At 42.8% G+C, this 13,301-nt stretch overlaps 1 protein-coding gene across 1 annotated transcript; it reads right to left on the bottom strand.

Annotated features, from left to right (window-relative positions):
* Positions 1 to 2,448: 2,448 nt before the first annotated feature.
* TMEM213 (transmembrane protein 213) lies at positions 2,449 to 12,431 on the bottom strand. Its single transcript, XM_048831118.2, has 3 exons — positions 12,213 to 12,431; positions 9,572 to 9,640; positions 2,449 to 8,594 (listed from the first exon to the last, which is right to left on the bottom strand). The coding sequence occupies exons 1-3, from the start codon at positions 12,292 to 12,294 to the stop codon at positions 8,425 to 8,427; spliced, it is 321 nt and encodes a 106-aa protein (XP_048687075.1). The 5' UTR covers positions 12,295 to 12,431; the 3' UTR covers positions 2,449 to 8,424.
* Positions 12,432 to 13,301: the final 870 nt, after the last annotated feature.

Here is a 13,301-nt window from a genome sequence, read left to right as displayed (position 1 = left end):
TTCCACTTCTGCTGTTGAAGGTGGGAACCTTTACACAACACATTGCAACCGTTCAGGATACAAAGTGAAGAATCCCCTATTCAGTACAAACTACAGGGGAGTTTCACCTAATTGGAATTTAGCCAGGATGCTGGTGCCAATCATCTTGCTCTGGTGAAAAGTGTAGCAGGATTTTTAGTGACCACAAGTGTTGAAGGATATTTGTCCCTTCAGAAAGAGAGCATCTCCAGCAACACAGTGCCTTCTAACGCTACTCAAAGGTGTTGGTTCAGAATAGGTGGGGAGAGAAGAACACCGCTTCCTGAAATCACCATTACCACTTCCTGCTGCATTCTGAGGTGGGATTTCGAAAGCATTCAGCACTGAAGCCAGTGGGAGTTTTAATATTGACTTCAATGGGAACAGAGTTGAGGCTAGTGTGCAGAGCACATTAGAAAATCCCGCTTCTATTTGCCCCTGAATATCTCTCATCCTTAGCATTGCTCAGGCTCAGGCCTGCTCAGCTTTTGAGATATGACAGAATGGCAGCCTGAGTGGTAAGGCTAACAACTTGAAATATTGCACTTACTAGAGCATTGGAGAATCCACTGAATATTAAAAGGTTACAGAGTAGCAGCCATGTTCGTCTGTATTCGCAAAAAGAAAAGGAGTACTTGTGGCACCTTAGAGACTAACAAATCTATTACCTTACCCTTAAGTTTTTACTCTTATACACTTAATATAACAGATGTTTTAATTACACTACCCTGTCAGAGAAGATGAATCTCTGCTGATTGGCTCTGTTAGTTGATACCATATGCATGAACTTCGGTAAGTAAGAAAGGGGGGGAAGTGAGGTGATACAGTGAATAATGTAGTAGGTCCCTTAGGGCTGATGTGTAGTAACCGCCATTAGTCAGCATTTTCAGCTGATTGCAGAACAATTAGAACTTAATGACTATGACAAATGGTTCCAAACTAATCAGCATGATATTTGTAATGTAACTTCTTTGGCTCAGACTGGGGGCCGTCCCAGTGCTATAAGTACCTTCCCTATGGCCCTCATCCAACAGAAGACTTCAGTGGGCTTTGAGCAAATGAGAGTTATGTAGTGAACAGCATTTGAGTCTCTGCCATTTGGTTCTTGATTTTGAATTACAGCCTTGATGATGGTGGGAATAGGGCACCACTGCAGATTCCAACACAGTACAATGAAACTGCAGTCCTCTGCAACAAAATTTTCAAATGCAAGTCTCTTCAGTCAGGCACCTAAATAAGTGATCTGGTTTTCAGAGTTGAAGATCCCTGAAAACCCACTTCTGTTTAGCTACTTAAATGTGTATTTAGGTGTAAATTTTATAAACCACCGAGGGAAAATTTTGTCCCTATTGCTTAGAACGAAGGTATGGGAGTTACGAGGACCCTGTCTGTGCTGGTGAGTCACTACATGACCTAGTGATGTCTCAGTCAGCTTACTGTGAACACTGACTAATAACTAAGTGCCTGGTTTGCCATTGCTCTGTACCTAGTGTAGTCATTTATACCAGTGCAAGTGGGTTTAAGATGCTACCAGATCAGAATAGTTGAGTTTTACATCTGCTTTTCACTGGTGTAAATGACTGTACAAGGCACAGAGCAATAGAGAATCAGGCCCTAAACTCTAGTGATGGCTCACTTTTGTAGGGCAAATAAGTACATTATAATCCCTGATTATCAGGAAGATACTGGGGCAAAAATGTAGCTGAATGCCTATTCTGTCAGTTCTTCTAGAATGGATTCAGAAGAGGGAGGAGCTACTGATGTGAGAGACACGTAAGTCTTATTTCATACTAAAAGCTTTATTTCTTACCATTCAATCTACTACGAATTTCTGGCTGTAGAGAAAAGCCCCGGAAGACTCAAATGCCAATGTTTTGTGTGTCTGCCTGCAATAAAATAACACTTTAGCATTTATAAAGTGCTTTATATCTTCAGAGAGCTTACAAACATTAACAAAGGAAAATGAAATTTACTAGCTTTGGTATTGATTTGAGCTAGGGAATTCTGAGCATGCTGATGAAGAGAATATTTTCCTAACAGATCCTGGGAACTGTTGGGTACAATATATTACGTTAGTGACACCCTACGAGTCAGGGATTCTCAATCGATGTCTTTGTGTGGACCACAACTTGACAGAGAGAGAGTGCCTCAAGCACTCCACTGTTCCCATTCACCGTCATGTGGACCACCTCCACTTCCCGTTCATAACTGCCTGACATCCCTGTGTAACGTGGAAGTGTAATATTAAGAAAGTATTTGGCTGAATGTTTAGCTGTTACTAATTTGATCTAATAACTAGAGACTACAGGGTGAACAGATGTCCTGATTTTATAGGGACAGTCTCAATTTTTGGGTCTTTTTCTTATATAGGCTCCTAATACCTCCCACCCCCGTCCCGATTTTTCACACGTGCTGTCTGGTCAGCCTAAGAGACTAGGAAAGGCCAGCACCATGTGACCAACCAACTCTCCATACAATACCAATGGTCCATGGACCAAAGATTAAGAATCAAATAATGTGGTGGGCAATGTGGTTTATTTTAGACTTGGAAGTGCCTCTGACATGGAAGTATGTTATGGAAAAAAGCCAGTGGAGGGGAAAGAACTGTCATGTAAAGTGCAGTCATCAGCGAAGAAAGATTAGTTTATGGCAAGATAAAGGGAGTGATTAAAATGGCATGTTTTTCTCTGGGAAGCCAGGAGGGGAGTTTCACAGGACTTTTGGATTGTCACAACAAACACTGAATGCACCTATGGGGTGGAGAACTGGAGAAAAGGGTATAGAGCCTTGAAGTTTCAAAAAACACTACAAGATGTGGAGATGACCAAAGGGTTTGGAGGGTGAGGTGGTTATGGAGCCTAGAAGCAGAAGGAAAGAGTTATGATGGGAACACAAGATTGAAGGTAGGATGACGTATCTCTGTCTCTTAAAAATATAAATATATATATATATATATATATATATATCAATCACCAATACTTAGGAATTATAGAGTTTTTATGTGGTTAAAGTGCTGTGCAAATCTTATGTAGTGAATATGAAAGTGTTAAAGGGAAACCAAGATCAGAAGGGAGAGAGAGAAACAAGAGTGGTGACCAGAATAAAAAGGAAAAGAGAAAGAGAAAGTCATTGAGGAGTGTTGATATAATCTATCCATTGTTTCCAAAGGGTTAACTTCAAAATGCGCAGGCCGATTGCTTAAATAATTCTATTCTATTTTTGAAAAGAACCATATTGCAGTAGCATGTGAAAAGCCCATGTATTCTCTGGCAACTAGATCTAAATTATGTTGCAAGTGTCCCTGGTTTCTGGGGTTCTCTAGTGTGGCAAACTCAAGCTTCTGTGGCACCTTTTGGTAAGTATAGAAATGGAGGCTTCTGACTAACTAATACAGTGTGTAGTGTATTGTTGTTTTAGTTTATACTGCCCCTAAATTTTCAACGTGCTGCAGATATTTGTATGGCAAAAACCTAATTGTGTAGCTGATGTTGGCAGAGAGGGAAATTAGAGGTTTCCACAGTTGAGGAGGGGACAGTTGGAGCTTTCAGAATGTGGGACAGCGAAGGGGACACTGAGTTTTGGCACTCTGGAAGCATTTTAGCTTTCGTGACGTATGGATGCATCTCTTCTTTCCCTCCCTCTTTGAGTCACCGTATGTCTATGCTATAAATGCTGCAGCGCTGTCAACGCTGGGGCTTAGGTTGGCTTAACTACATCTCTCAGGGGATGTGACACCGTGTGACGTAGCTAGGGTGACCTAACTTTTAGATGTCAACCAAACCTCAGAGGTGGCTTTAGGTTCTGAAGCAGAAGTTGAATTCTTACCAGCAACATTTTGCAGCCCCTGCCCCATTATTTACCATTGCATCCAACACAAATGAGTTAGCTGGATGTTTCTTTTACAATGATCAGCAGTGAAATGCTGATACTTAATTGTGAACAATTAAACTGACCTCCTTAGGGTTCAGAGTTGACATCCCACTTAGATGAAGGGGCAGTTCTACGGCTATTGTTTCAAGCTGTTTGCAGACTCAGGAAGACAGTACTGCATTGTTTACGCTCAATCACATTTGGAAGGTTATCAGCGTGACATAAGGGCTGGAAACTTATTCTTTTTAAAGTGAACATTTAGATACCGGTTCACATCTGCAGCAAGGAGTGAATTCTATGGCAGATGCTGAAACCTCTGAATCACGGAATACAGGAGGTCTTGACATATAGTTCTGAGCATAATTGTTGTGGCTTCCCATGAATGTCTGCTACTGTCCTTGGTTATAATGGGAGTAATTAAGTATATTTCTTTAATGAAATCTATTAACTTCTTTGGCTTAAAAAATCCCAGCTCTTCAAGTCCCAGTACAGACCATCTTTTCTTATGAAGTTAATCTCTGTCTTCACTCTGTACATTAGATGCAGGCAGGAAGCTCTGGTGTTTTGCCAGCTTTCATCCCTGTGGTGAACTTGTAAAGTGCAATCATTGTAAAGTGCAATTGATTAATGTGTAGCCTATTCAGTAAAACCCCAAAGAACAGCCCCTTGATAGAAACAGTGAGTGAGTAGTGTGAGTAATTACCAGAACAGCGGTATCGAGAAAGATGAAGAGGCACGCATGAAGTGCTAATCAGGTTAGCCTTGAGTTAAGGAATAAGGAAAAACCCTAGTCAGATATACAGTAGTTGGATTTATTGTATTTCAGAGCAAGTTAATGTATTTACACCAGAATCATTTGCTGCGACTAATGCTCATTTATTTCAATGGCACTTGGTGGTATTAGAAAAGCTGATCAGCTGCAAGCCTCCTGCTGCTCTATTCATCTTATTAGGGTGCATAGAACTCTCATTCTATTTAAGCTAATGGCAACTTTACTGGATATTCCCTCCCTCTTTATAGGCACTACATCTCATGCCTGGAATTGGGAATCTTTGTTACCCTCGTCAAAAGCAAATAGAAGTCTGCTGGTTTGACCAACAATGATCAGATTCACACTGGGGTTATTCAATTATGTTTATTTGTCTTACCATCCAAATTCAACCCTTTTTGCCTTTTCTCTGTTCTAATGGCCAGGACTGGATTACATGGGTTAGAGATGGGGAAGGCATTTAGTCCATCTTCCTGCGAATGCAAGGTGGTTCTGTGCAGTGCACTAGTCAAGTTCTAAATGATTTGAGCATTGGGACTTCCATCGTCATTTGTGGGAGGTTATTTCACAGTTTAATAGATCACTTGGTCAGTCCGTGTTCATTTCAGCATGCTTTGTCTTAGACATTTGGGGACCAAACATCTTAAACAATCCGATAACACCCGTACAGTATGTACTAGCTTAAGAGTTGTGAGGTTTATCGCAGGTGAAAATGAAGCTTGCACACAAATTAGTTGGGCTTAATGTTCTGTACTGTGAAAGAGAGATTGGTTGGCTTTGCTAATTTGTAATGCCGAAACTAAAGGTTGGGACAGCTGGGGTATATTGGTATAGCCCCACTGGAGGTCAATAAAACTATGCAGATTTACACCAGCTGAGGTTCTGGTCGGATGTATTTATTATTAGCAGTATGACTGTAGCAGACTAAATGCTTCATGGTTTTGCATAAAGAACACAGTTGTAAAAGGTGCTGTACTACTGAATCGTCTTTGGCTTACAGATGAAAACTGGACATCTTATTTGTTGTGTATCTTCACATTGATAAACCTTCTGTTGTGATTTTGTCAGTCAGAAAGAAGCTATTTAACAGCTCCACAACATAAACCCTACTGTGATGTGTTTTCCACCTCCCAAATACGCTAACAAATGTAGCGGCACATCACAAATAAACTTTTGGTTGTACTTGGGTACTGTGCACTGTTGTGCATCAGCTCTGAGGTACCCTGCTGTGCATATGACAGCTCATTAGTTATTTTTCTATTTATCTTTAGAAGGCCCATTTCCAGAGTCCTTGGATACAACCTTTTATTTTGCACTTTCTGCAACTGCTGTCTAATTCTTGAAGTCCTGTTACTGGAAGACCAGCTGGCTATTTGCCGTGTGTGTGTGTAGATTTTACATTGTGCTTGTCTCTCACAACACGTGTCATCGTTGCAAAAATATAATACATGCCTCGTTGACCGTCTCTGTTTTTAGAAGAGGTTTAATTACATCATAACTTACTGTGTACAAATGGGACTGTTAAATTGTTTGCACTGGTACCTAGGAGCTTTTTGGATACAGCCACCACTTCTGAGGACCCCAGAGCATATTGGTGATGGTAGTATTATACTCATGACATTCATAAACAGGACTACATTTTCCTTAAGGGCCTGATGCAAAGCCCGCTGTAGTCAATGGAGTGAGTCCAACTGAAAGGCTATGGATCAAGCACCAAATAGGTATTTAAAATCATATGCTGTACTGTGTAGTTGTCTCTTAGTAATGTCAAATGCAAAGGGTTTATGCAGCTTGCAAACAAGGCCCTTGTACTACATAAGAAATTTACACAGGAGTGGGGATCTGGGATATATCCATTTAACAACAGAAATTCTAAATAATTAATTTAGTCAATATAATTCAGACCTGCCTCTTGCTGAGAATGGGAGGCTGTTGCCCCACAACACTGGTGTATAAAGTATGTTTTGTGGTGGAATTGCACCATATCAGGAGCCGTGATTTTTTTTTCCAAACTTAGCTAGGGTAGTGAAAGAACTACAGAAATCATAGCTAATCCCACTTCCAGCAGCTGCTGACCTATTTCTAATCTGGAGAACAATCTCCCTAAAACTGGCGAAGAACAGAAAGGGTTCTGCAGCAGGTAGATACTAGGCAGTATGTGGTATTTTTGACAACACACATCATGTTGCAGTCAGACCAATACACATTAAAATAATAGATCAGGACAAAACCATTGTGTGTATATAGCTATAAGATTTGTCATTCATCCGTAATTTACAGTGTTTAACTGTCAACTCACTGTTCTTTCAATCAATGACAACAAAATACAAATCCTTTGTTTCTGTAAGTTTGTAAATATACAAGTTTATATATATTTTTTGTGAAAAGGAGTAGTTGGCGGGTCCAACACCAATATTTGTCAGGTGATTGTTGCTTTTGTTTAATTTTTGCATGTTGAAATGGTGAGGTTTTCTTGATGAGCAATGTTTTGTGATTGTTTCCTACTGGTATTTCTGCGCATGTTTAAAAAAAAAAATCACAATAAAAAAGCCACAAAAGAATAAAGTCCTTCCTTTTTCATGCTTCATTTCCTGATGTTAAAATTTCAGCTCAGCATTTCTCTCCACAGAAGAGTTACCTTGTATTAAATGGTGTCTTGTTAGGGTATATACCCTACCCAGCCCTCTACACATCTGAGCAGTGCCTTGCAGGTCCCACTGCCTCCCCACTTTTCACTGTGCTGTGGAGCTACATGTCCCTATATGCCGCCACCACCACAGGTGTAGACAAGGTCTTAAAGGTTGGTTTTTTAATTGACTTGAGCCTTGTCTAGACAGGAAAGTTGCACAGTTGGAACCTGAGGTGTGAATTTAAGCTGATTTAGTTAAAAGGGTGCAAACCTGTTGTGGACGCACTTACTTTGGTTTAACGGTGGCTTTTTTGGATTTAGTTTAAGTTGATCTTGATTATTAAAACAAAATGATGCTCTCGTAAACCAGTGAGTCCAGATGGGTTCATGGTGGTTTAAATATATAATTTTAAAAATTGTTTAAATTAAACTGGTGCAATTTTGAACTGATTCAAGAGAATCCACACACACAAGTTGCACTAGCTGAACTAAATCAGTTCTAAATTAAGCCAGCACAATTTTATTGTGTAGACAAGCCTTGAGTGTCCACACAGAAGTCTGCACTAGTTTAAGTAAATCAGTTTTAATGCACTTTTAATTTAACCAGTGCAACTTCTGTGTGAAGACAACTCCATAAAAGCCGTGGAGTTACATCAATTCATACCAGCTGAGGATTTGACCCAGGTTACACACTCTTAAGTATGGAGCTGCTAATGGTGGGTCTTTTATAAATAAAATTAGCTTCACTAACCTGTTGTCTGCTCGACGGTCAAAAGCTGTGTACTGAACTGTCCTCTGTAAGTGTTATGTGAGCTAGTGATAGGTGAATTGCAGGTGGCAAGCTCATAGCAGAGTACAGGTATCCAGGAAAGAGGGGGCATTCTGCATCATAGGACTAATTGTAAATTACTACAAGGGATTGGAATCCACTCCAGGACTTGGTTGGCTCAAGCGGATCAGCTATAAAACCTCCTGGGGAAGGCACTACCATGCCTCACTTGGATCTGGACCCATTTTTAGTATAAGAGGCCTGACTGTCCTTTTCTTTCTTCAGCAAAGCAGTTCAATTGCTTCTTAACCCATCTGCTCTTCCCTGGATGACCGTGGCGGATGCTGGTTCTTGCTGGCTTGCCACGTCTCATGCTTGCAAATACTTGGGTTCATCGGGGCTGAGTTTCATGATCTTATCCACGCAGAGCAGGATGAGAGTCAGAAACCAGAGGCTCCAGCCAACAGCAGCTGCAATCCAGCCGTACTCGTCTACCCCGAGCTGGCAGCAGTTGGCTACATCCGGGCAGAATTGCACATCTGATGGCAGAGAAAGCAAAACGAGCCATCCAGGTCATTTTACACAGAACAGACTTCTCTTTGCCAGAGGGAAGGTGGGGGAATGACTTTTGCATGTACTTGATCCTGGCCTCTACATTCTGCGCTCTCCAACTCCTCATGCCCCAGTTTTACACTCTCTGGCCAACTGCCTTCATTTAGCTGAATGCATAGGGTGGTGGGGGACAGTATTAACCCTCCCATTCAAGAGCTGCTGCTCCCTCAAGGGGGCATCCTTTGAAAACACCTAGTTCAGCATCTGTCCACTGATTGATTCCAGGGATGGACTAAGGTAAAAGTAGCTGTTCCAAGAAAAAAAGTCAGGGGGGAGTGAAGGCAAATCTCATTTATGTGTGAGTGAGTGGGGGGTCATTCTGAAGCAGGAAAAAGTCCGGTGGAGGTGCATGGCTCACAGAAATATTTGGCACCTGGGAAAGAGGATGAGATTGGAAGCACTGGAGCAGCTAGCAGCTGGAAGGAGGCTCTTGGATTAGTTAAACTCAGTGCATTAGGCAGTTTGGGGAGGGATTGGTAACTGGGGATTGTGGGGAGGGGACAATGGGCTCTTTAAGAAGGGTTTTTTTCACACCCTACAGACATGGCTGGTCTGGCTCGGAGGGAAGGGGCTCAAACCACTGGGTGCCTGAGAAAACAAAGGTCTGGTTTGTGTGGAAAGGGATGTGGAACCAAACGCTGTGCAAACTGAATTAGTCCAGGCCCGTGAAAGTTGTGAACCTGGGCTGACTGGTCCCAGGAAGCACTAGGCCTCAAAAGCCATCCATATCACATGAATTTAGGATTCTAATAAAATGTTTCACAGAACTTTACCCATAACCTGAGCTTTCGGTTAAGTGCATCATAGTACATAAATCCTACCCCATAGCTGCCTTTCGATGCTTTTTTTGTGTAATCTCACCACTAGGCTTAGGAGCTGTAGTAATGTATCAAAGAAGTCTTACCAGGGCATGGCCACTGGCTCCCATTGCCCCCGTGGTCTGTCAAGGAGACACTGGAGCTTATTTCGGCCTCTGGAAGGAAAAAGCACAGGAGAAAAAGTTCGGTAGACAGAAAAACAAAGACAGGAAATGGAGAAATGTCTTGGCCCGGCTGGAGTCTGCTGACCACAGGCAATCTGATGATGATCCTCTTCTGCAAGAAGCACTGGGGAAAAGAGCTTTTTCCTGTGGCACAGGTGAAATGTCAGCACATGGGGTTTTCTGCCAGGGCAGGTGCTGTCTGACAGTGCCCGTTGTTCAGCTGATCTACAACTCACTAGTGTGGGAGGAGATTGCCCCTTGTCTAGCTGTTGTACGTTGCCAGTGCTTCTACTGTTAAAGCCCACAGTTCCCAAATGTGTGTTCTAGGATGCTGTCTCCTTTGGGTTCCCTTCCCCTCAGACCACCATTGTCAGCACTAACTTAGAAAGAAGCGTCTCTTGTCACAAAAGACCTAAAAAATGCTTAATTTTTTTATCACATCTCCATTGTGCCCAGGCACTCTACAAACAGGAAAAGTCAGTCCTTGCCCCCAAAAGTTTATAGCCTAAATAGACAAGACAGCCAAATAGTGGGAGGAAAGGAGATACTATCTCGTTTGTACAACTGTGGGAATTGATGCACAAGGAGAATAAAGCTGGGATTTCTAAAGGAGCCTAGGAGTTGTCTTCCTTCCTTAGGCCTCTTTGAAAATCCCCACCTGAATGAATTGTCCAAGGTCACACAGGAAGGCTGACAGAGCTAAGAACTGAACAAGGTCTCCTAAGTCCCAGTCTAGTGTCTTAACCACAAAACCATCCTTCCTCTTTTGGTTTGGTTTTGTTTTTCAGGAATTTTGTTCCATGTTTTTAGAAATCTAGAGCCACAAAACTTGAGGTTACAGGAAATACTAAAGAAATCTTCCCGCTCAGAATAACGTTCTTGTGTGCCACCCTAGACTTTGGGTCAGTTGGCCTCAGTGAGTTGCGAATCCTGTCCTTTCCTCCGCACAGCTATATCGAGAGCAGCTTAGAGAAGGGCAGGAGCAGTCTGGACTTCCAGTTCCTTTTCCCACTTCTGCTACAACTTGCTGCATGACCTTGGACAGCTCACTTCATCCATTTGTGTTTAGTTTTTCCACTCGTAAAACAAGGTTAATAACTACCTCAGAGGAATGTTGTGAAGCTTGTAAAATAATGTGCGATCTTTGGAAGAAAGGCACCACGGAAGTACAAAGCAGCGTTGTGGTTATAATCTCTACTTTTACAGTCTATCTCAGGGGTGGCCAGCCTGAGAAGGAGCCAGAATTTACCAATGTACATTGCCAAAGAGACACAGAAATACGTCAGCAGCCCCCCATCAGCTCCCACCCTCTGCTCCCAGTGCCTTCCACCCACCGGCAGCCCTGCCAATCAGTGCCTCCCCCTCCTTCCCTGCACCTCCTGATCAGCTGTTTTGTGGCATGCAGGGGGCGCTGGGGGGAGGAGTGAGGGCATGGCAGGCTCAGGGGAGGGGGTGGGAAGGGGTGGAGTGGGGCCAGGGCCTGTGGCAGAGCCAGGGGCTGAACAGTGAGCAGCCCCTGGCACATTGGAAAGTTGGAGCCTGTAGCTCCAGCCCCGGAGTTCGTGCCTGTACAAGGAGCCGTTAAAATATTAACTTCTGAAGAGCCGCATGTGGCTCTGGAGCCACAGGTTGGCCACCCCTGGTCTAGCTGAAAAAGAGTTACTGTGAAAGCAAACTAAGGGTACAGCTACACTGCAATAAAAAGCCCATGGCACTGAGTTTCAGAGCCTGGGTCAGCTAACTCAGGCTCATGAGGCTTGGGGTGCGGGGCTAGAAATAGCAGTCTGAATGTTCAGGCTTAGGCTGGGGCCTGGTCTCTGACCCTCCCTCCTCGTGGGCTCCAGCCCAAGCCTGAATGTGTATCCTGCAGCCAGACTCAGCTGAGCCAGTCAACCGCAGCAGTGCTGTGGGGCTTTCAGGATACTGTAGATGTACCCTAAGTAGCCCATCTTTAAAAATCTGCTAAAAGACCTAGAGAAATTCTGACACCTAAATGGACGCAATATCCTGAGAGGAAAATACCTGCCCTGTTTTAAGCAGCCACTCCTCTCAAGGGAGCAGTGAAAATCAGTTGTCTGGAATAATTAGCAGTTAAAGACTGAACCAAATTATACTGAAAAATGCTGGATACTTTAAAGTGATCGCTTAACCCAGCAGGTTGAGTATGGAAACCACATGTCTCTTCTGTAGCTGCCTCCAGTACTTAACATCCTACAGAGCAAACTACAGCTGAATCAGCAGACTCGGTCTGTGGCACTGTTAAAGTACATGCCTGGCAAAGGCGCATGGGAGTTTTGAAAAACTGCTGCATTTAATAACATCAGATCTCTTCAGAATGATACTGTGAGTGCTCCCCTCAAGGAATCCTTTTGCAGTAACTATCACTAATTTTAACCAGCACCAGTTCTTTACACTTCTTAGCTAAGGGACAGAGGCTTGTTTCTTGCATAAATCAAGAACAAAATCTTTGTTTAATCCGTTAATCACCTGACTGCTGAGGTGCAAGGCACTCCTATACCTAGGTGACGGCTGCAGTATAAGAACCTAAATAGAACAGAATTACCTGCTAAGTAAGAACTCCGAAGAATGATGGAGAGGAAGACGAGGGTGATGGTAGTACAGGGCACGATGGTAAAGAGCTTCATGCTGGAACCCTGGCCGAGCAGCTGTGCTAATCAATATGCAGTCAATGGCAGCTTTGAAGGTGATTTTGCAAGTCCTCGATAAAATTCAAGCCTAACGTTCAGGGGGAAGGGTGGAGCAAAGGAAATTCCTGTTGCCAGTACACCTTGAACTTTCCTATCACGTACTGTACAGTGAAAGAGAAGGGCTTTAACCAAAACAAAAGTCTGTGTGTTGGCAGCCTTCAGGGTAAGTTGATTACAAACAGTGCAACTGGTAAAGGTTCCCTGAAGGTCAGGCACCAGTTCCTGACAGGATCACTGTAGTAAGAGATAGGAAAGACCTATTGGAGTCAGGTTTCATCCGATGAAGTGAGCTGTAGCTCACGGAAGCTTAGGCTCAAATAAATTTGTTAGTCTCTAAGGTGCCACAAGTCCTCCTTTTCTATTGGAGTCCTTTCTTCTTGCAAAGGCCCCTGATCTGCTTACGTACATCTTTTGATATAAAAATTGTATTAAAGCTAATGTTAAAACTATCTAATACACAAATTAAGGAAAGAAAATACACATAGTATATAATCTGAAATACCCCAAATTATGGTTAATAAATTTAAGAATACAGTTAAAATAGTAGCATCCAAATACATCACTCATAAAAAGTTATATTAAGAGTAGCTTGTGGAAAGAAAATATAGCAATGGGTGTAGATTGTTCCTCAGTAACTGAGAATTTAGGATAGTAAATACAATCCATCAGAGAAGTTTTTCAGTTACTTTCCTGACTTCACTTCTCAATGGCACGCCAGCTCCTGGTTTTGCTGATGTCCGGTGATGTGTCCTAAATAAATGTCCCTTGACCACTTAATGGCATCTGACATCATGAGTTGCCGCATCAGCCGAGCATAGCACTGACCGTTCCCGCATTCGCACAACTCTTACTTGTTACAGGGATCCCATGCGCCCAGTGCTCTGACGATCAGCACATGTGTTTGAACCTCATAACCCCTAGCACTCAAGACATCGACCAGAGAG

The sequence above is a fragment of the Caretta caretta genome, chromosome 1, assembly GCF_965140235.1.
Source record: "Caretta caretta isolate rCarCar2 chromosome 1, rCarCar1.hap1, whole genome shotgun sequence".
Classification (NCBI taxonomy): Eukaryota; Metazoa; Chordata; order Testudines; family Cheloniidae; genus Caretta; species Caretta caretta.
This window is presented reverse-complemented; position numbering and strand designations above follow the sequence as displayed.